The 21,825-nt window shown below is 45.2% G+C and overlaps 2 protein-coding genes across 4 annotated transcripts; one reads left to right on the top strand and one right to left on the bottom strand.

Annotated features, from left to right (window-relative positions):
• Nucleotides 1-227: 227 nt before the first annotated feature.
• Nucleotides 228-2,494, bottom strand: OARD1 (O-acyl-ADP-ribose deacylase 1; the record flags this gene model as incomplete). Its single annotated transcript, XM_079546356.1, has 6 exons — nt 228-462; nt 768-880; nt 1,241-1,299; nt 1,430-1,574; nt 2,055-2,119; nt 2,410-2,494. 6 exons carry the CDS (start codon nt 2,492-2,494, stop codon nt 360-362), a joined length of 570 nt encoding a protein of 189 aa, XP_079402482.1. The 3' UTR covers nt 228-359.
• Nucleotides 2,495-5,548: 3,054 nt separating this feature from the next.
• NFYA (nuclear transcription factor Y subunit alpha) lies at nt 5,549-14,512 on the top strand (the record flags this gene model as incomplete). 3 transcript variants are annotated; one of them, XM_079546351.1, is made up of 9 exons in its annotated part: nt 5,549-5,623; nt 7,139-7,225; nt 9,454-9,600; nt 10,780-10,911; nt 11,516-11,621; nt 12,059-12,225; nt 13,008-13,181; nt 13,547-13,648; nt 14,459-14,512. In XM_079546351.1, 9 exons carry the CDS (start codon nt 5,549-5,551, stop codon nt 14,510-14,512), a joined length of 1,044 nt encoding a protein of 347 aa, XP_079402477.1. The 3 variants fall into 3 exon arrangements, with proteins under 3 accessions (XP_079402477.1, XP_079402478.1, XP_079402479.1); XM_079546352.1 differs by lacking the exon at nt 7,139-7,225; XM_079546353.1 differs by lacking the exon at nt 10,780-10,911 and having other exon boundaries at nt 7,142-7,225.
• Nucleotides 14,513-21,825: the final 7,313 nt, after the last annotated feature.

The raw sequence follows: 21,825 nt of genomic DNA, 5'->3' as shown, positions 1-21,825 counted from the left end.
CATTATGAACCAGAACAACAAATATCTAAGCATTAGACAGCTCCAATTTCACTGCACAGGAACTGCCAGCTGTAGGAGGCTCCAGTGCAGGCAGGTGCTCTGTGGAGGACGAGTGACATCTGGTGGCTTGCTGGGACAGAGTGGGAACTCCCTGAGAGTCACAATACCCCTGCTTTCAACACAGGTTCCCTGAATACTACATCCCAAATCAGCTGCTCTGAGACTTTTGAGCTTTTTATTTTTTTTTAGAGCCACGGCCACCACCAACACACGAGTGAGCTGTGCTCAGCATGCAGTTTCCCCCCTCCTCAGTTAAGAAGTTGCCGCTGTTGAAAGCCAGGGAAATGAGACTCTTTTGTTCAGAGAGTATAAACAGTGATCTTTATATCTGTGTTTTCGAACACTTCCCCAAGTATTGCTGAAACTTTATCCCAATCCAGGCCGTCCAGTCCACACCCAATTCTGGAAAATAGAACATCAAAATAACTATAATGAGCTCTTTTGAAGTATGCAGTGAACAACAAGCCCTTCAGGCAGTAACCCAACTCACCGTAAGTCAATATAATGCAGTTAAAATACCGAAATAACCAAACCTGAGTGTACTTTTATCACTTAAACCCACAAGGGAACACAAGCTTCATTTATACAACGGATCAGAAGAGTTACAGTCAAGATGATATTGAACTCTCAGAGTAGGAGATCACGTCTCAAAACCATCCTCCTACCCAAGTAACACTGAGTCATTTACACAGCACTAATTTGCTTACTTAGGCATGGAAATATCAGTAACTCCATTGTTTAGACAGTGAGTTTTCATGGCTTCTAAACTCTTCCGCATGTCCTCGTATGTTGGTTTGTGAGAAACTTTCTTCTTCGTAATCTGAATATAAAAGTAAAAAAAGTTATAAATTTGTTGTTATCACTGCAAACTCCCCCCCTCCTCCCTCCAACTCTCCTCTACACCCTGAGTCGCTACACTCAGAGTCACCACTGTGAAGGGAAAGAGACTTGGAAAAAGAACTGTTTCATAGCTTGAAATAGTATAATTTGGCAGCTAGTGCTGTGAACTTATAAGTATAAATAAACACACACAAGAGAGCTTGGCTTCTCCTCAGTAGGAAGACTTGAGTAATACATCTCACTTACTTAGGAGAAAGTACTCAAAATTATTAAAGCTGTCATCGTAATATCGAATACAACTTTGTTACAGGGGAGCACTTGAGTCATTCTCTACTCTTACCAGGTAGTAAATATACCGGTCATCTCGTTGGAGAACTGCCACCTCCCCAGTCTTCTTTTCTAAAGGGAAGAAGGTGGTATTTTAGGAAGAGTTAGTCTACTATGCAATTGACCCTGGACCCCTGGTAGCAACCTTCAAGCTGGAAATCCGTCAGTCCTTAAATTCCCATGATCATGCAGAATTACTCACGTTGACCTAACAGCTCTTCAACGCCTCCAAACTTTTTCTTAAAAAGAACAGCTATCCCTGCACCCATGCGACAGTCCTCACTGATGCAATGAGCCAACGCGTCCGTCGGGGGGCAGGAAAACAGGTCTCCCTTAACACACTTCATCTAAAAAGCAAGCACAAGTGTGAAATCTTGGAGTGCTGGCCACGATAACAGAACACTCTGCACAAACCTGTACAACGATATCTATATGGTAGCTTGTTTAAGACTTAGATTATAAAGTCAATATGACAATAACATATTTTCTACAGGATCAGATATGAGAAACACGCACCAGCTCATCAGTTCATTTTACACAACCAAAACTGAGAAAGGTAAGATACGTAATGCAGAGTACCTTTAGACCAGTGCACATCTACAGCACACCGAGTGCCAGAGCTCCACACTCCCAGGCACTTAACACCCAAGCTCTGCGCTGATGCAAAATAACTGCATCACTGATACAAGCACAGAAGTAGTGAGAAGTAGCTTTATTATCAGCCAATAAAGTCCCCTAAGCTGTATGGTGCAATCGGCTGCTGTTATCAGGCAGGAACGTCTCAGTGCGCACTGCACAGCAGCCCACATAACCTGTTTCCTACGCACCCGCTCGCCCTGCTCCGGGCCGTGCGTGGCCATGGCAAGGCGGGCTGCGGTGAAGGCTTCAGTGGCTGGAAAAATGACAGAAAGAAGAACAGCGTTAATAGCAACCTCAGAAGGGAACGGGGCAGCGTGGCTGAGGGCGCAAGGCTGAGCCTTCACCCAGCGTGCTTCTGGAGCACAAAGCACCCGCTACGGGGAAAGAACGACAAAGGGCAGCAACGGCCCTGAGCAGAGCGGGGCCGCCCCACAGCAACAGCCCACCAGCTGGGCCAGCGCAAGGCGAGCCAGAACCCCCAGGCCTCGTGTTCTCCTCCAGGCCACCCCTGCCCGCTTCAGGACACCCCTCAGCAGAGCCCACCCGCGGGCACGACGTGAAGAACGGACTGCCGGGCCCGGACCGGCAACGCTGCGAGTGTAGCGAGCCTGCCCAGCACAATCCACATCGCTCTGCCCGCTCCGTCACCTCCACTACGGCACTCCCAGCATCACGTGAAAATGGCCGCCGCCACCCGCTCGCCGGCCAGCCCCTCTAGGCGGGCTGGAGGAACGCCGCCTCTATGGTACCCGCCGAGAACATTCCGAAGGCCGACCTACCTCAGCGAAAGCGCGTGCGCGAGACGCTCAGAGGCGGGACCTACAGAACACGTGACGGGATGGGGGCGGAACCGCAGCTGCGCGTGCGCATCGCCGGCGTCGGCGGCCCCGCGAGGCGCGCGCGCTCCCTAGGGCGCAGGCGCAGTCGCTGCAGCCGGGCAGGCCGCGGGTGGGCGGTGCCCGGCGCCGAGGGCCGCGCCGAGGCAGGCGGGGACATCCGGAGCGAGAGCCGCTGTGCGCACGCGCCGCCTGCGCCCGCCCACTCTCCTGTCTTTGTTCGGGGTTGGGCGCCATTTTGCGCGGCGGCCGAGTAGAGGCGCTGATTGGGTTTCGGGGGCCGGTAGCGGAGCCAATCAGCGCGGGACCCGAACCGGGGGAGCGAGGCACGGTGAGTGCGAGCAGCCAATATGGAGCCCCCGAGCGCCGGCCCCAGCGCCGGGATTGGCGGGGCCGAGTGACCAGTCAGGAGGCCGATCGCAGGGCCGGGGCCGGCCGGCCGCAGCCGGGGGAGCCGAGGGGACGGGGAGCCGAAGGGACGGGGCGCGGGGGGCGGCCTCGAGAGAAGAGAGGGCCCGGGGCGAGCGGGCCGCGGGAGGAGAGGAGCTTCGGTGGGCGCGCCGGGAAGCGCGAGGCCGAGGGCGGCAGCGATGGAGGGGAAGCTGCGCCGGCCCGAACGCGGCGGGGACGCGGCGCTGCCGGCACGGGGCTGCGGGGACGGCGGCCGGCAGCGCCCCGCCCTCGAGCGGGGGGAGCGGGGCGGGCGAGCGAGCGAGCGAACCTCCTGCCGCCTCCCCGCCGCCCCGCTGACAGATGGGCCGCGGGCAGCGCTGCCCCTCCTCCTCTCCACCTCCCCCTCCTCCTCCCGCCGCCGCCGCCCCCCCCCCCCGCCGGCCTCGGGCAGCGGGGCCACAACGCACCTGGACGCCAAATGGCGGCGGCCTCGCGCCGCTGTGCTGCACTTTGAGCCCCGCTGAGGCCGCTGCTGGAGCGCCGAGCGCCCCTGACACGTGGCCGGGTGATGTCGGTGCGTCCCGCCTGGGGCTCCGTGCTGTGCCCGTGCCCCGAGGGCTGCCGGCTCGGGTTGAACGTCAGCGTGCAGCACGCTTTAAAATGGTGCTTTGGAGCTTAGTGGTTCTTGGTGTAGGTAATTGGCTGAGGGAGCAGTTGCTGTAGGTTCAGTACCCTCGTATATGTGTGCACATACCTGGAGGCATTCAGGGCCGGGCTGGATGTGGCTCTGGGCAGCCTGGTCTGGTGGTTGGTGACCTTGCACATAGCAGGGAGTTGAAACTTGATGATCGTCGTGGTCCTTTTCAAGTCAGCCCATTCTATGATTCTGTACATGAATGCACGTTAACACTGAGCTCTTAAATCATTTTCTGTGCAGGCAGTTGCTGAGCAGGAGCTGACAAGTGAGATCAGCTGTGGGAGGAGCACCTACTGAAGGCGAAGGCTGAGCTTTAAAATTCAGCTTTGATACAGTAACACTGGTGCTGTTTTGTTTCAATGAAGGAAATGAAGTAATCCCTTGGAGGGCTGTGATCCTGCAGGAGGGAAACTTCAGCTCAGGGCCACAGCCTGTGCACCTGAAATAGAACTGCGCTGCTATCTTACGTTATAGAGACAGGCCTGACAGAAGAGACCTGATAGAAAGCATTTTTAAATACACATATCCTTTAATTTCTGATTTGGTGTTAGAAAGCCTGAGATCTTCTTGCAAATAGAACTCAGTGGTGTCCAGTGCTCGTTACTGAGCAGCTTCCCTGCAGAGCGAGCTGCTTCCTGGTAGGCCCACAGGCAGCGAGGGCAGAAATTAAATGTACTGTGCAGAATTCAGATGGAAACTTTGATAGGCAGCGTCATCTGCAGGGGAAAAGAAAAAAAAAAAAGCATCTTCTCTTCTGGAAGGCAGTGAGAAGCTATTGCTAAACGAGCCACGGATGGCGCTGATACTGCATCAGAGCGCAGGGCCTTTCTGTGCTGTGACTCAGGTTATCGTTGTGATCTCCAGGGTTCGTATCACTGCGTCAAGGTTCTGAACCAAAGTCCCAGTCCTTACATTATTATGGCTGAGTATCAAGTCTCTGGTAATAAGACTTGCCTGTGGCCCATCTTGCTGCACAGTGATGTTAATGCTAAAACAAATCAGTGATAAATGTGGTAAATAATTGTGTGTTTTCTTAGCTTACAGGGATAAGGGGAGCTGCTGGATAAATGACACTGAAGCAGAAAGGGTGTTGTAAAGTGAAAGGGCAGGAAGTTTGAGCAGCGTTGCAGCCGTAAGCACAGCAACTCTTCCAGGTAGTGGAAATTGGGACTACAGTCTGTATACATTTTTTTCTTGAAAACTGTTTTGCTTTTTGTTGCTTGTGAAAGTTACGTGCTGCCTTTTCAGCAGTGTAACAATCATGGGTAAATCGGATATCTCATTAAAAGTGAGAGTAAGAATTCCTTTGTGGATGATGTGAGGGAGAAGGAGGTAATGCAACAAAGTATTTTGTTTCAATGTTCTTCATGTGTCCAGGCAAGGCTCCAAGAAATGAGATCTGCTGTCTTTTCAAAATACACATAAGGAAGAGAGATAAGGAGGGACTGTTGTGTAGTTGGGGAAGGAGAGGCTGTTTCACTTGGTTTTAAGTCTCAGTGTCTGGGTCAGTTTTACACCCAGGCCTTGTTTTCTGTTCCAAAGTAAGGCAACATTATGAAAGAGGAAGGTGTGCAGTTAAACCATGGCCTGACTGTGCACAAGGCACCACCTCCACATCAGCAGGTGCTTTGCCGTTCAGCTGCTGTAGGACACAACAACCTTCAAACTTTGGGACAATGATCACCTGTTTTTTTTCCTCTTTTCTTGCCAGTTACGCAGACTGCGCTGTGCCTTGGTCGTGTTGAGCTGAAGCACCATGGAGCAGTACACAGCCAACAGCAACAGCTCCACGGAGCAGATCGTGGTGCAGGCGGGGCAGATTCAGCAGCAGGTATGGGGAGCTGGTGTGGGGGGTTACAGACCTTCACAGTCGCACAGAAGCAGCGAGATGCTTTGTGGTGCCCGCTGAGTTACCGGGGTTCTGTCACTACGCTGCGGTGTCGTCTTGTTGAAATCACAGTAAATAGGCTTATAAAAAATACCTTTGTTAATGGAATACTATTTTTAATTCCAGTACAACAGGGAGTCTGAAGTCTGGTGGTGATTTGAGGAAACTAACATCCTCAAAATGGAAGAAACAGTATCAAAGAAATATGTATTGAAATCCTTTAGATTTTTACCTCACATGCACCGAAATGAGCACAAGAATGGTGAAAGAAAAAAAACCAAACCAAGCAACCATGTAACTTTGGTTGAGTTCATCCATTCCAGAAAGAAGATTGTAGTTTATGGATTAGAACATGCAGGCTCTTGGGCTGGTTTTGGTTTGGCTTTAAGGCTTATAGGTTTTCAGTGTTAAGGTTCATCCACGCACGTTGAGCAGTGCTCTTACAGAGGAGCTGTGCTGCTGCTGAACTGCTTTGGTTGTGTCTGTTCAAGGCAAGAAGTGTGTCTTAGTTTGTCACGTACATGATTGAGATGCTGGATGATGTTTGCAGTGGGACACACTGCTTTGCCTTCAGCCTGCTGGAGTGCTTGATGACTGGGAGCAGCTCCTTCCACTGAATTTAGTGGAGTTTGATTTTTTTTTCAGTAAGAATAAGATTGGAATTGGAATTAGAAGATGACAAATTAAGAATTATCAAAAAATACCTGATTCCAGCAGGTAACCAAAAACATACTTGATTTGACTGGTATCTTCTAAGTAATAGAGGTAAAAACATTCACTGACCTCTTTCATTTTCAGTACATGCTCACCAACACAGTGATTTGCTGCACATGAAATGTTTTTCTAAGTGATTTTTTCTCTTGAAGAAGCCAGTTTCAGTTTTTAGGAGAGAGACTGTCCTTCGTCTCTCAAAATGCTAACACAGTTAAGATTGATTATTTTGGGACTCTTACTAAGGAGGCTAAAGATAGATGAGGCTTTTAGGTTTAACTGCTCTTGCAACATCTCGAGATCATCCTTCAAGGTCAGTGGTGGGAAGGCGCTGATGCAGGGACGACACAGATGAACTCCTAGGCTGCTGTGCTGCTCTTCTGTGCAGAAAGGAATGTATGGCCTTTATTGTAGCTAACAAATCATAATTTTGGAAGCCTTTCACAGGAAGTTTGAGTAGTGGAAGGAAACATTTAGCAGATAGGCAGCAGCCGAAAGCAGCGATTTTGATTTCTGTAAAATGACCTCTCGCATTCTGTGTGACTGACCTTTGTTTGGAATGTTGAAGCTTACCAGTATGATGCACAAGTTTGCCAGTATTCCATTCTTAGATGTGTTAAATCACGTTCCATATGTTCCGAGAGCAGCGTATGTGAATTTTAAAATTCATCCTCTTCAGCAAAGCGTGGTTGTCTCGTGTGAGCTGTGCATTTCCGTGTTTCAAGCTCTTCCTGTTCCTGTTCCCAGCAGCAGGGTGGTGTCACTGCTGTCCAGCTGCAGACTGAGGCCCAGGTGGCATCCGCCTCAGGCCAGCAAGTCCAGACCCTCCAGGTAGTGGTGACCTCTCTAATTGTGTTTGTGAGCACTGCATGACTCTCCCCATCACCACATATCTAATGCTGTGTTTTTTACAGGATTTGGAATAGGCACAGGAAAATTGTTGGCTGATACTGTGTGCTTTATGTGAGCTTTCCCACAAAGAGTGAGGTTGTAGCTTTTCATTGCATCACAGGCGTGTTCATGAATTCCAGCTGTAGTAATTCAGAAAGCAAATAGTGGATGAAATGGGAGTCAAAAGGGAAGAAACCCACCAAGATAATAAAGCCAAGAGACACGACTTAAAAGAGATAAAGCTTAAAGATTTTCTGTACTTCCACGATTACATTTCTGATACTCACTGTGAGTAGTTTGCAGGTTTTTTTCCTACATGAGAGAGAGACGCAGAGGTAGGGGGTGACCCACCAGCAAGAAGAGAGAAACTTTTTGTATCTGTAATTGGAAAAGCTGCCTGGAAACAGTATTAGCTGCTGCAACAGTATTAGCTCCTGATCGCTCCTTTCCTGCCTGCATTATACATTGCAGGGGAGCTCAGATGTGTGCTTCCTAACAGCACACGAAGCAGAAATTGGAAAGAAGCACATGGTCATTTCAAGCCCTGATTTACTACAGTGTGAAGTACTGTGGGCCGTGCAAATGCATTTGCCATCTCATTGGTTCACGTAGGAAACTTGTGGAGGAGCCTTGGGCAGCTGTAGCAGTTTACAGTGCGTTGCTCACTTAGTATTTTGGTTTTGCTTCAGGTCTGAATGGTCTTGCCAGGTGTCAAGTTGAACACAGCATTTTTTATGTTTGGAGTTCAAGTATGAAAAGCTGGCTGACTTGAATTGCTTGGATCACTGTGACCTCCTACTTCTCCCCACTTTTTTTTTCTTTTTTTTTTTTTTCCTTTGCTTGCCTTAATGCATTAACACGAATCCTGGAATGCCCACTTTACTTTCTGCCTGCTGGATGTAGTACTGCTGCTGTGCTTCTCTGGCTGACACGAGCATGCTTGTCTCTCTGGTAACTCAAAACACACACTGCCCATTTTGTCAGCGACTGCTGTGTGATAGCTGCGAGGTTGAGGAAGGAACGGATCAATGTGGCAAGGGGATCAGGTGACCTCTAGAGCTACCGTGTCCTATTTAAGGTGTTGATCCCTGGGATGCAACTGTGGTTGAGTCTGTTTGTGTGTTAACACGTAGTTCAGCAGGGTATTTGAACTATGCAGAGGGAAGTTGGTGGGTTTTTGAAGTGAAATGCAATGAAAGTCTGTGCCGATCTCAGTCTGGTGCTCTACAGTGGAAGTGCTTGAAGAGTGTATGTTTGGCACTGCCTAGCCTTGAATTGTACTGCTAGGAAACCCAAGAACTCTGATTTTTTTGTCACCTTGTTCTGGTTTGTAAACAACTCCCAGCTGGTTAGGAGTCATTACCCAGTTCAAAAGGCTCCTCTCACATTCCAGCTGAGGAGGTGTGGCTTTCTGTAGGCTTCTCAAAGATACATTTGGGACTTAGAAGGTAATAATAAAGTTTAAATGGGGAGTTTCTCTCCTTGCCTTTTCTTTCATCAAGTTTTTTCCCAGTGACCAATTGCAGTGACCTTTATGTGCAATTTGGAAATCTGCATTGAGGTTTTTGTCCAAGAAATGTCTGCAGCTCATTTGCTGTCACTCTTCCTTACTGAGCTGCGTTTTGTGCTGTTACATTAATAACTTCACTTAATAGCCGTGAAAAAATTCTCTGAGAATATCACAGGCTGTGTATTGGTTAGGAAATGGAAATGTTGTAAGCATGTAATTGGAGAGAGTGAAGCTGCTGCAGAATCTCTCTGCCAGAATGGCTTACTTTGAGCTTTTTCTCATTAGAAGCCTCAGTAAAAGATTAGCAGTGATGTAGTTAATGAAGTTTCTTTTATTACACTTTGCTCTTGGGCTGTCCATGAACATAGTCATAGTGTCTAGAAAACTTCTCCAGCTTTTATGCCTTATTGGATAGAGTGCAGCAGGAAAAGATAATTTACAAAATCCAGCAGAGCAGCATGGAGAGTGGTAGAAACCAAAGGTATTTGGTACTGATTACGAGCCCAGCACAGCGACTCCTGCTGTGACTGAAGTGAGTCAGTTCTCTGGTCGCTCATTGAGATGGGTAAGCAGCTAGCCATGCGTGGTGTCCACTTCTGTTCCTGGCTTCACACCACCAGACTTTTTCATTGTTCTGTTTGTTTTTTCTCCTGTTCCTCAGGTCCAGGGGCAGCCGTTAATGGTGCAGGTGAGCGGAGGGCAGCTGATCACATCGACTGGCCAGCCCATCATGGTGCAGGCTGTGCCTGGGGGCCAGGGCCAGACAATCATGCAAGTCCCCGTTTCTGGAACGCAAGGACTGCAGCAGGTGAGATAACCCTGATTTCATTAGAGGTGAATTGCAGAGAATGAACTGCTGTGTTTCTGCCTTGTCAAATAGAGCGGGATCACCTCAGCGCTGTTAGAATGGCTGGGCAGTGATGGCTGTGATCTGAACTGAGCATTCAGAGTGGATCTAAAATGCACTTCATATTGGGCTTTTGTATGTTGAGGGGTAGTGAAAACCTTCCAAGTTCATTAGAATACACTTGAATTCTTCAAAAAAAGAAATCTTGAAAATAATTCTTGTGCTTGAGTTCATCTTACATGTGATGGCAGAAGGGGGATTTCAACGTTTCTGTTGCAAATAAAGTAATATTGTGGAAGGGTATGTGATGATTTTATTGGAAGCAATTGCTTTGAATTATTGAAAAGACAGTTTTTAAATTTCAGCAGGCACTCCAAGCGTGTTCCTCAGAAATAAGAGAGGAACTGCTAAGAGCAGCATGTTGGAAGTGTTGCAGTGATTAGAGAATGAGGTTTGGGAATGAAGTTCTGCACCGTCCAGGGAGGCGTTGGTGGTGGTGGTGTCCTGAGAGGTTGATTTAGTTACTGAATTCAAACTCCTTGGCTGAAAAACAATATTTTTTGTCTTAGGTTCTTTATGCTGTGGTTGTTGAGGAAGGTCTGTAACTGGGTTCTAAAGCAGAAGCTGCAAACCATATCCCGGTTTCTCTTTTTTTTTATCTCACAAAAATGCTCCAAATTGGCAGAAGGATTTCACAAAGCTGATGACATTTTTATTTGTGTCCTGAGTATTGCTGCATGCTGGATGATTAACGCTCTGCAGATATCTTCAATCTTACTCCTCGTTTCTTTGACCTGAGTAGTATTCCTAGTTCTGTGTGAATTTATTTCTTCTGATTGTTTTACTGTGTAAGCAGAGGAGATCTGCTAGAACATGACGACACTGGCATGTTACGTGTTACGTTTCCTCTATTCTGTACGTTCCTGACTGTTGTTCTATCAGTGACTGCTGCGTCACAAGGAAGAGTAATTTAAAGCTCTTCGTTATAAAATAGAAAAAGAGAAGTATCAGTGGTTTTTTTTGTTTTTGTGTTTTTCTTTGCAGCAATAAATCATCCTCAGATGATCTGGTAATGCTGAGGCCAAGGAGGGGGAAATAAGAGGCATAGTTAATGTTCCTTTCTGACTCTTTCTTCCACAGATTCAGTTGGTCCAGCCAGGTCAGATTCAGATTCAAGGTGGGCAGGCTGTACAGGTACAGGGGCAGCAGGGCCAGACCCAGCAGATCATTATACAGCAGCCACAGACTGCAGTTACTGCTGGCCAGACACAGGTAACTGCACCAGCATGAAAGGGTTTTCTTGAGAGGAACAGGAAGAGAAACTTGGCAAATGACTTAAGATACGGTTAAGTAAAAAGGGAAAAAAATATTAATGTGGAGGAGAACTTGAGAGTAAAATTAATATTGTTGTAGTGTTTCATTTACAGAGTAAATAGACTGCATGTTCTTATCCATCGTGTTTCTGTATATTGGTTCATGGCTGTTTTTGTCTATCTGTTGCAATTTGAAAACATAAGTACTGCTAATGCCATCCTCGCGCCATGTTGTGCAGTAGTCCAGTCATACCTGGGTTTTCTGCTGTTTGTTTTTTTTGTTTGTTAGGACCAGAATTTAATGTACTGATAATGAGATAGGACACTGGAACTTGTTTCTCTGACTGTTAAATACTACAGTATTAGAAAAAGTTTATTATACGTGCTTCAGGTGCTTTACCTTCAGTTCAGTTGGTTTGTACTCCATTCTATTTCTTTATGCTAGTAATAAAGCAAAAGAAATACACGCCTGAAGTGCCGTAAGCACTGTGTATTAATTCAGGAACTGTGAAACTTGAGAAGGAAGCAATTTCTGAAGTTCCTATGTTCTCTGTTTTGTTTAGACTCAGCAGCAAATAGCAGTTCAAGGACAACAAGTAGCACAAACGGCTGAAGGGCAGACCATAGTCTATCAGCCCGTTAACGCGGATGGAACCATTCTCCAACAAGGTACGAGTTCTGGTGCAAAAAGCTGGGACTTCACAAAGCCCATTTTATAGGTTTTCATTGCCTTGCCATGGCTGTCGGTGCAAACCGTGCGTTGTAGTGCTGTGCCTGCTGTGGTGTGATGGCACAGCAAATGGAAGAAGACGTGTTTGTATCGTTATACAGGAAAACTGCAACATCCTTTTTTTCCATGGTAAGAACTGTTAGAGTAGGAATGCTCGTTTCCTTCTGCACTTTCAAATGCCTGCTCTCTTACCTGAGGCTGGGATTACAGTGCAGGTACAGAAAATACAAAGTATGTTTTAGTTGATATCCTGTAATGCATTTCTAAATCTTACGGAAGGGTGAATGAGTGAAAAACAGAAGTGGGACTAATGGTGTTCCCTTCTTTCTGTGTGCGTGTTTTTGTTTGTTTTCTTTTGTGTTTTATTTTCTTAAAGTTACAGTCCCTGTTACAGGCATGATCACCATTCCAGCAGCCAGTCTGGCTGGAGCACAAATTGTGCAAGCAGGAGCCAACACCAATACCACCAGCAGCGGACAAGGGACTGTCACAGTGACACTGCCAGTTGCTGGAAATGTTGTCAATTCAGGTGGAATGGTTATGGTACGTGTTTAACTTGAAGGTAGAGCTGTAAGGTGTCAGTGCTTAAGTTGTTGTCTGAGATCCACGTCAGCTTAATGAGGTCAGTCTTCTCAGTAGGAACAGGAGTTAGAAGTTTAAGGGATGAAAGCTTTCAGTTTTAATGGCCACTGTCCTGTTGTGATCTGTGTATTCTGTACTTGCTTTCAGCTACAGCAGATTGAGTTAAAAAAATACAGGAGCTGAAACTCAAGATAAGCTGTTAGCTGATAAGCAGGCATTTAAAAAGATTGAATCGACTATCGCATGTCTCGAGGATTCCTTGGTATTTGTTTTTCTGATTCTTAGGACTTTTTTCTGCCAGTTCTTACGTCTTTGTAGTTGGATGCCTTTCAACTTGAACTTTATTGTTCATCTCCACTAGATGTCAGCAGCTCTATGAGTAATAATTGCTTAAGAAATGCTCTGAAATTATCATATAAATTAAATAACTCATAGCCTAAAAGAAGGGGAAGTGATGGGCATGTCCTGCATGCAAATTAGACAAGATGCAGTAACATAGTCATAGAATTGTGTATTGTATTGAAATTTTAACCATTATCACGAAGAAAGGAAGCACAAATGGTGTCATTGATGTGTTTAAATTTGTCCTGCAGATTGAGAAGGACTTTATTACTCCTTTCAGTTTAAATTGGCGCATTAACTGCAGAAAAAACAAGCCCATTCGCAAACACTTCCAAAAGTGTATCTCTGCATTCCCTTTTCATTCCAAACTAAAAGTTCTAAAACCGTTCTTCTCCATACAGATGGTGCCTGGAGCTGGATCAGTACCAGCTATCCAGCGGATACCTTTGCCCGGAGCAGAGATGCTTGAAGAAGAGCCCCTCTACGTAAATGCTAAGCAGTACCATCGGATCCTGAAGAGGAGGCAGGCACGTGCAAAGCTTGAAGCGGAGGGGAAAATTCCCAAAGAGAGAAGGGTGAGAATATAACACAAATCCAATACAGGGCTGCTGCGCGAGAAAGGCACAGAAAATCATCTCTGCCAGAAAAATGATGGTTGGAATCTTAGTATTTTTTCCTTTTTTTTTTTTCTTGTTCATAAACTACTTCTGAGTAATCTCCAAGTCCCTTGGTGGTAGTAAGTCCTCCCTTTCCAAACATTTAATAGTTCATCTAATGTCTCTATTTCAAACAGGTCTTTACCATAAACGTCTTAGTTCAGGGGTGGGGGGAAAGAATGGAGTCTGCATCAGGTTTTTCTGCCGAGTTCTCAATTACTGTAAGTACTGAACTGAGGAGGAATAGGCCGCTCTCATTGCTCTTCTCTTCCATGTTGTGACAGAAATACTTGCATGAGTCTCGGCATCGTCACGCCATGGCCAGGAAGCGAGGGGAAGGGGGGCGTTTCTTCTCACCAAAGGAGAAAGACAGTCCTCATATGCAGGTGAGTAGAATTTTGTCTGTTCTTTGAGCAGGGCACGCTTTGAGTTCTCCAGGTTACAGTTTAGAGGAGTGTTGCTACTGTTTCCTGTTCTTTTTTTGGGTTAGGCTGCTGACCTTTGGCTCTTCCTGCCTACAGATTTTTGTTTGGAGCTTTGTAAAGAAATCCTCCCTCTCACTCTGTTCACTTTGGAGAGCAAGCACTCATTTACCTTGAGTAATTAATTCATAGTAATGTTGATAGAAATGTATTCATTTCTTTTACAAATAGAGAATGCCTGTATTTATTGTTCTAAGAAATGCAATCTGTGCAGCTGTTGTGATTGCATACCAGAAGTTTCCTTATTAGGACGTGTATTAAGGGACATGCTTTGTCTCACACATGTTGGAAAATTCAAAAATGTTTGTCTGATTCTTAGCTGTCTTCTTAGATACATAAATCCAATGCAAGAGAGGTTTCAAGGGAGGGAATATCGTAGGGTAGAAGTAGCAAATTCTGTTGTTGACCAGCGCTTTAAAGTCGTCCTATGACTTTAGTGGAATGATATTTCTCATTCTAAAGTGGAATCCTGTCCAAATGCTAGACCTATACCTTCCATTAATACCAGAAACAATCTGTTGCTAGGAGTTATTAATAGATGTGTATCACAGTTACCCTGCGGTGGCTTGTAAGACCCAGTAGAAATGTGGTATGTCTGAAGATCGTGGGCAGAGGGGGGTAGAGGAGTATCTGCTCCTGATAAAGGCAGTTGTGAGTGACTCTGTTATGGAAAATTTTTGAAATTACAATATGACATTTATTTTGTATCTCTAGGATCCACCTCAGAACAATGAAGAAGCAATGACACAGATGATCAGAGTCTCCTAATCACTGCTAACATAAAAATGTAACTGAATTCCTGTCCCTTCTGCAAGTCTGTCCTACCTTACCAGTGTATCAAGCAAGTCTTTCAATGGGACAATCACCACATCACAGCCTATCCTTTTCTACAGACAAACACCACTTTTTCAGCGTGTGGTAAAGATTTTAACTGCAGTTGACTCAACTAATAGAAACTGAATGACTGTCTTGGTATACTCTTCTGATTCAGTGCAGGGATTTCAGTCTGACAGGTCATGCCTTTTTTTTTTTTCCTTTTTTTCTCCTTTATAACATCTCTCACATTAAGATTGGCCATGGTGAGTGTACCACTGACTGACCAGCAATAACTGGCGTGCTGAAGGAGGGCCAGTAGAGGCTTCTTGGAGTTATGGCCCTTCTGCGCAGCGACATAATCCAGTTGATAGCAACCAGCACTGATGTGGCTATACCACAGTACTTCGTTTTCCCAGTAGAGAACTGTTAGTTACATCCACTATTTACATCTTTGGATTTACTGTCTACTGAACTGTTCTCTGCTCTTGCATTTGCAACTGCAAAGCTGACAGAAACTGAAGGGGGTTCTCTTAAGCTCCACTCTGTAAAATATGTAAACAGCAAACTCTTCTCTGGGAAAAGTTCAGCCATCAAGTCAAAGTGATCAAAACAGTTCAGGATTATTACAGGATTTGATTTATTGTGTATCTCTACCAGGAAGTAAGAGTGGAGAGGGTTATTGATGTGAGGATAAGGATTTAGTTAGTAAATGCAATTTGTTGGTGTTTTTTGGTATGTTTATTGCCAGCAGTTAGTGCTTTGGAAGAAGAGTGGATGCCAATATTAAAGTATTGAAGCTTCCTAGTGAGTCTCTTCCAAAGGATTACTTTTAAAATCTTTATTTCCAACCTAACCAGTCTGATGCATGGTTCTCCAAAAGAAATACAATCTGCAACGTCTGAGTGATAACACTTGACCATCTTTTTGACAGTATTTCTTGATGTGTGCTGTAAATCAGTTCTACAGTTCTCATTCTACATAGAGTGAGGGACGTTTGATGATGGCAGAAGCACAGGGCCACTCAACCAGGTGCATACTGATGTTTTGAAGGACTGTTGAATGAAGGCATGTATTGGTTAACTGTTCAGGCTTCTAACAGACTATCCACTTAAAAAAGAAGAGTTTTTAAAATGTGGCACTCAAGAAGTAGCTGCATTCAAAAAATAATAATAACAATGTCGTGGATTTTTCATTATTACAACTGGTTTCTGGCTGCATACCTTAACAACACAACTTGTTGTTCGTTATGGGTTTTTCATCTTGTCCCATTTTTACTGATGTAAAATGTGATGGAATTCATGAACAAGCAACCTGTGATGCAGAGTGCCTGCCTAGGTACTAACACAAGTGTCCAGATCAACCACCTGCAAAGACACTTAGCCAGTATAGGTACAAAGAGGAGGAGCAGATTTGGCATTCGCAGTAAGGCAGCTGGATTTTCTAAATGAAGTTCTGTTTATTCTCTTCTGAGCTTCTAGCTCTGCATTCTTACCCTTACACAGCTGACGTGGTGAGCTGAAGCAAAGCTGACAAACAGTTCTGCAAGGCAGGCCTGCAGCCACAGAGAAAGGTAAAAGCCAAGTTCCAAATAGATCTTTGGATTCAGTTGTCAAAAATTATATTAGTAATCTAGTATTCTGCTCACAAACTTTACATGAGGGTTTTTTCCAGCTATTCAAAAGGCATTGATAGCATTTTTGGTGCCTTTGGTTGCTTCTGCCTTAAAATACTTGGCCAGTTAGAGCGTGGTGCTGCTGCTTTTTTTTTCTTCAGTCAGTAACTATAAGATCCTCACCTGGCATTTCTCGTGAGGTCACCCATTTCAGGAAACCCATAGCTCTCGTTTAGTGAAGGAATAACAAAACCTTTTCCTTAGTTGAATTTGCCGCACTATTGTAAATACTTTTTTAAGCATCTGTACATGTTGTCAATAGGGTGTTCATGTGCTGGAGGAATATCTCTGTGCTGCAGTAAGACGGCCTCCATAACATTTCTGCTTTTCAACTGACAGCTAATCTCTGTCTCAGAGAACCCCCTCAGACAGTTGGAAGTTATGGAAGCAGAGATTGTTACTCTGACGTAGGTTTTTGTTTATTTCTTTTAAACTAGTAATTCTTGTTTTTCTTAAAGAAGTTGTCAACTTCTCCCAAACGACTAGAACTTTTTTTCCCCAGTGAGCCCTTCATATATAGGTTCTCTGATCTGTTGTTGTAGAACGTGTACTAAGGCCTATGGATTCGTGTTACTTAGGAAGCTTTACTGTTAATACTTCAAATAAGGATGTGAAAACCTGAGTGCAGCTGTTACGTTTTTCACCTGCATTTGGTTATTTGTGTTGGCCTCTAAAAGCAGCGTTTGCTTGGTGGCAGGGCAACACTTGGAGAATGGTCCTGGAGTGATGCTGGAGTGCTTCAAGGCTTTGCATGTTAAAAACGGGAGAGAGGAGAAAAAATTCTTTGTGACTGAATGGGGGGGGGGGGGGGGGGGGGAGAGAGGGGGGGAGGGGACACTGAAATTTGCATCATGTAAGGCGAAGTTTGTATATAGTTAAAAAGTTTATAATTTTTTTTATATAATGCATTTTTTCAAGTGTATTTTGGTCTTTAATAGATGCAATTGTAAGTACTGTGTACACTATCCAGCTAATAAAAATTTATAAACCAAGCAGCGGCTTTGGCTCTACTTTAAAGTCCTCCTTTCAGTCAGAGGGAAGAAGCCTCTTCCACACCTGGCATTGCTCTGCCTGAAGGAACCGCCGGTGGAGGCCTGGCGCCCGCGAGGGCTGGAACCCGATTGGCTGAGGGAAGCTGTGGCGTCCCGCCACGCGTGCTTATTGGTGGGTGCTGAGGTGGGACGCCTCTGATTGGCTGGTGGTGCCCTGCTAGTTTCCCGCCTGGCATGGGGCAGTGTCTCAAGATGGCGGCTGAGGGGCTGAGGGAGTTGGGGGGAGGGCGTAGCTCAGCTCTGAGGCTGAGGAAGATGCTGTCGCCCTCCTGGAGATGGGAATGGCCTCTCAGCTGCGGGAGGGAAGGAAGGAAGGCTGCTGTCACCGGGTCAGTGTTCCTTTTGTGTGTCCTTTTGAGTGTGGAAGAGTTGTTGGGGGATTGTCTCTGGGCTGTGGCTAAAGGAGGTGCATAGTGATTAGCTTGGTAGTTTTTTGTTTCAGACAATAATTATTTGGGGAAATATGCCCAGAAGTCACGCTGTCTCTTCTCCCTTGCCAATCCAGCTCCTGGCTACCCATTGGCATTATGCTCCATGTACCTGAGGGCCATCTTCTGTGTGCATGCTGCAGGAGTCATTGCACACCTCGGGTAATTATTCCGGAGAAGTCTTCCAGAAAAGTCAAATGATGACACAAACAGCCCTGGAGCACAGGGAGTGCCCTATGGGTGCAGTGCTGGAATCTGCTCAGGGTTGTGTAAGCATAAAAGAGGTCACTACCTTCACGTTACCCAAGTGCTGTGCTTCCCAAAACATTTACTTCTTTGTATTGCTGGTTATCTTCCAGAAGGGTGGTTTATTCTTGTCCCCAAACTCCCTAGTATCATGTCATTATCTTTATTTGCTCAAATATGGCAGAATGGAGACTGTTAGAGCTTATTTTTTGTGTTTTGGTACAAAAGGAAGTTTTCCTCTTAAGAGGATTGGGCAGGCTTTGGAAGGCTTTAGAAATGCTCAGCTTCCATGTCCGCCTGCTAATCCCTCTCAGGCGTGCTGTTCCTTCCACGCATGCTGCTCAGGATCTCTCAGCAGTGTTGTAACTTACGCAATGATAACATAAATACTTTTATCAGGGCTGCTGTTAGGCTCTTTTTGTACGGTATCAAGTGGTTGTATGCTACTGTATTGCTGTATGTTTGTTATTTGCAAAGCTCTTTGGATTAATAATTGCCATATATATATTTATATAAACAAAATACTGTGTTAAGCCTGTTCATTTGTTCCTGTGTTCTTGGGATATGCTTTATTTTAGAAGGGATACACTAAACTTTGCAGGCACTTGTGGCCATACAATGAGTTCTTGAAAGAACTAGAATATGTAGAGCTCTTGGGGCTTGGTTCTGCCCTTGCTGGTGCAAAAGCAACTCCTTTGCTAGCAGAGGTGTTGAGCTTGCATGAGTGTCACCTGCTGCCCACAAGCAGAACAAGGACAAAAAGGGCAGCTTTACTCCAAGCACTGTTGTGTTTCTTTCTCCTGCACGGGATGCCTTAACAGTGCTTTCCGTGCTATCTGTAAAACAGCTTGGAAATACTGGCTGAAAGCTCTAAGTGAAAATAGGTGAGTTCTTCTAATAGCAGTTCTGATAGAGCACAGTCATACTGCCTGTGGTCAGTGCCCAAATTAGAGGGATGGTGTCCCCATAGATGAGGTGGGCTAGAAGTGCCTCCAGCAGACAGTTCTGAGCATCCAGTCAGGTACTGCTGTTAGGGGTTATCTTCTGAAAAAAATATTTTTCTCTCTGCACCAGGCTTCAAGCTCGGACACTGGTTTGTGCTGCAGCGCCGAAGGCTGGCAGTCAGTGTGGGTCCTGACAGATGCTGGCCTGCCCTTTTGACACAGTGTTGCTGGCAGCTCTGAGATGGTGATGAAATGCAGAAATGCTACAAGTGTGACTGTGGGCAAATAGAGCAGAATAAATCCTCAAGGACATCGCAGCTGAGGAGTCATGAATGCAGAAGAGCATGAAGGGCAGTGGCCCAGGGGAATAAGCAGGCATCATAGGCCTGAAGGGAATGCCCACAGCACATAATAGGTTATGTGATTACAAAGCCACTCAGATATTGATTTTCACAGCTTTTTGCTTTATTCTTAATTTGAAATTCTTTTCAGTTCCCTAACAAGAGCAGGACCAGACTAATTTAAAGCAACCCCTCGCTTTGGAGAGAAGTTCCTGTATCTGCTAATCTTGGGCTAGTCACGGTTGCCAGGATCTTGTCCTTTATTGCTTAGCTTTCTGCTCCGGGAATCAATATTCTGAGTTGCTGGAAACAGGAGAGAAGTAAGGCAGGAAGTTGAGGACAATTGAACAGATATTCTAAAGCGAACAGAACGGATAAAATTTTGTGCTGCTAATGTGTGAAGTGGACACGGTTGGTAAGCGTTGGGTTTTCTCTGCTCCTTGGTTCCTCATGCAGTAACATGTTGCCAATTCTTTGTATTTCAAGGAGCTGGAGACAAACATTTGTTCCAAAAATATTCTTATGCCCCAGTGATTTCCAGAGGAAAAGGGAAGGTACGGATGAGCCAACTGTATTTCATCCAGCAGGAGACTCCTTGATCTCTGGTATTGCTCCCAACCAGTATCATCCAAAATTCAATTTACTTCGCCGTTTTGTTTTTTTGGGGGGCTTTTGCTGAGATCTCAATGGCTTCTTTTGCATGCCCAATTTGCAGAGCTGCTGCTGGACGTTCTCAGGATGGCATAATACTGTGGTGATTGGGGTAGAATCTCTGCAGTGTAATTCACAGTCTGTGTGTTTGTTCTGTTCTTATAGTCCACTTAAGGCCAGAGTGCTTTGCAGTGAGCAGACAGGCTGCTCAGCCATCGGGCATTTGGAAATACTTCTACTGCCTGTTAGAGATGCAAACAGTCCTCAGAGAGCCTTTGCTCTAAGGCTGGCAGTTACTTATCTGCATTTTGTGACAGAGGACTGATGCAATCTAAGTGGCAAACTGGCCCTACAAACCCCCTCAGCTTCATCGTGTGATAGTAGATATCTTCAGCTTTGTTGAGAAAAGGAAGTGTGTACCAGAAAGCCTTTCTGTTGTGAGTTAGTTATTTCCATTACATTACTTTTAAGATCTACTCTGTGTGCCACTGCAGCTAGATGAGAAATTTGGACATACAAAGTTTAGTTGCTTTCAGAGAATCAAACTGGTTAAATAAGAAGTAGAGTTTGTGTATTGATGCTTGTTATGACAATTACTCGTCTTTCCAGGTGTGCATATTTTCAGACCTTAATGCAGGGCTGCGTGCAAACACGTTTGTTGTTTAAAAAGTGACATGAGCCTCAGTCATTAATTCTTTCCAGTGTGAGCCAGTGCAGCTCTTTAGGAATCAAAAAGCACACACACATATAGTTAGCAGTTATTTTAATGTTTTTTTTTCTGGTACTGTTTTCAGAGAATTTGCGATAGAGTGACAAAGTCATCTCAGCTTTAACAGCAAAGACCCTGATGTCCTGTAGCCACATCAGACTTGGCAAGAGAAGTTTCATCTTCTCTCCCCACGTCTCCTCAGAAATGGAGAAGAACCCACAGGCAAAGTGGAGTTTCTGTGCAGGTGATATGATTAATTGATGACTGTGCCTTTTCACGTGCCTTTTCTTCCAGTTGTAATATAAAAAACGAAAGCCATTTCTGTGTCACATTCAGCAGCTGTGGATCCAACTCAGAGAGCTGAGGTGAGAATCTTAGTCAGCTTTATCCTAGGAGTTATCCATCATTCCTAGGGGTGTTGGTGTTGATCACCACGATAACAGGATTCAGTAGTTTGATCAGAATGAGTGAAACTTACAACAGAGCCAAGACAGAGTTATACTGTAGCATGGGTGTGGCATTAATAAACAAGCAGAGAAGGCAAGGAAACCCAAAGTTATACATACAGTCTGAATTCTGCAACTGTATGTTCAGACTGAAGACATTTTAAGTGGACAAATACTATTCAGCAAAGCCCTGGTTTGGTGAAACCAGGCATTACTTGTTGTTGTTGAAACTGAGAGCATTACTTGTCTCCCTGAAGTACGCAAAACAACTTCTGTGCTGAAATTCAGCAGGCACTTTTACTACTTTGCTGTTTTGGTCCTAATCAGTGGGCAGTAATTAACATTTCACATGCAGATATTTAAGTGAGTTGGAAGTCCAAACAGAAGTGCTGTGCTCCCATATCTCGCAGCCCATTGCTGGCTGTGGCACTGGATCTGCTGCCATCACAGCCCGCCTGTTTCCTGAAGTCGGGCTTATAGTTGCTCACTGCTTAAAAATAGAGCCCTGTACAGAAGGCAAATACGCCACAGCCTTTCACAGTGTTTGTTCATGAATTATATATTATATATATTATATATATTATATGTATATATATTATATATATATTATATATTAATAGCTGAATTGTGCTGCTGTGCTATTAGAAAAGTTTGGTTGTTTTTCAGGGAAGATTTGTGCATCCATGTGTCTCATCCTTTCAGCAGTGCTGTGTGTACGCATCTCCAGCAATTGGTTACGTGCGGGTTGTTTCTAAGCTCAGTTCAGCAGCGTTCCA

The sequence above is a fragment of the Tetrao urogallus genome (genome assembly GCF_951394365.1).
Source record: "Tetrao urogallus genome assembly, chromosome: 24".
Classification (NCBI taxonomy): domain Eukaryota; kingdom Metazoa; phylum Chordata; class Aves; order Galliformes; family Phasianidae; genus Tetrao; species Tetrao urogallus.
Note: the sequence above shows the minus strand (reverse complement) of the source record. Positions and strands in the feature narration are given on the sequence as shown.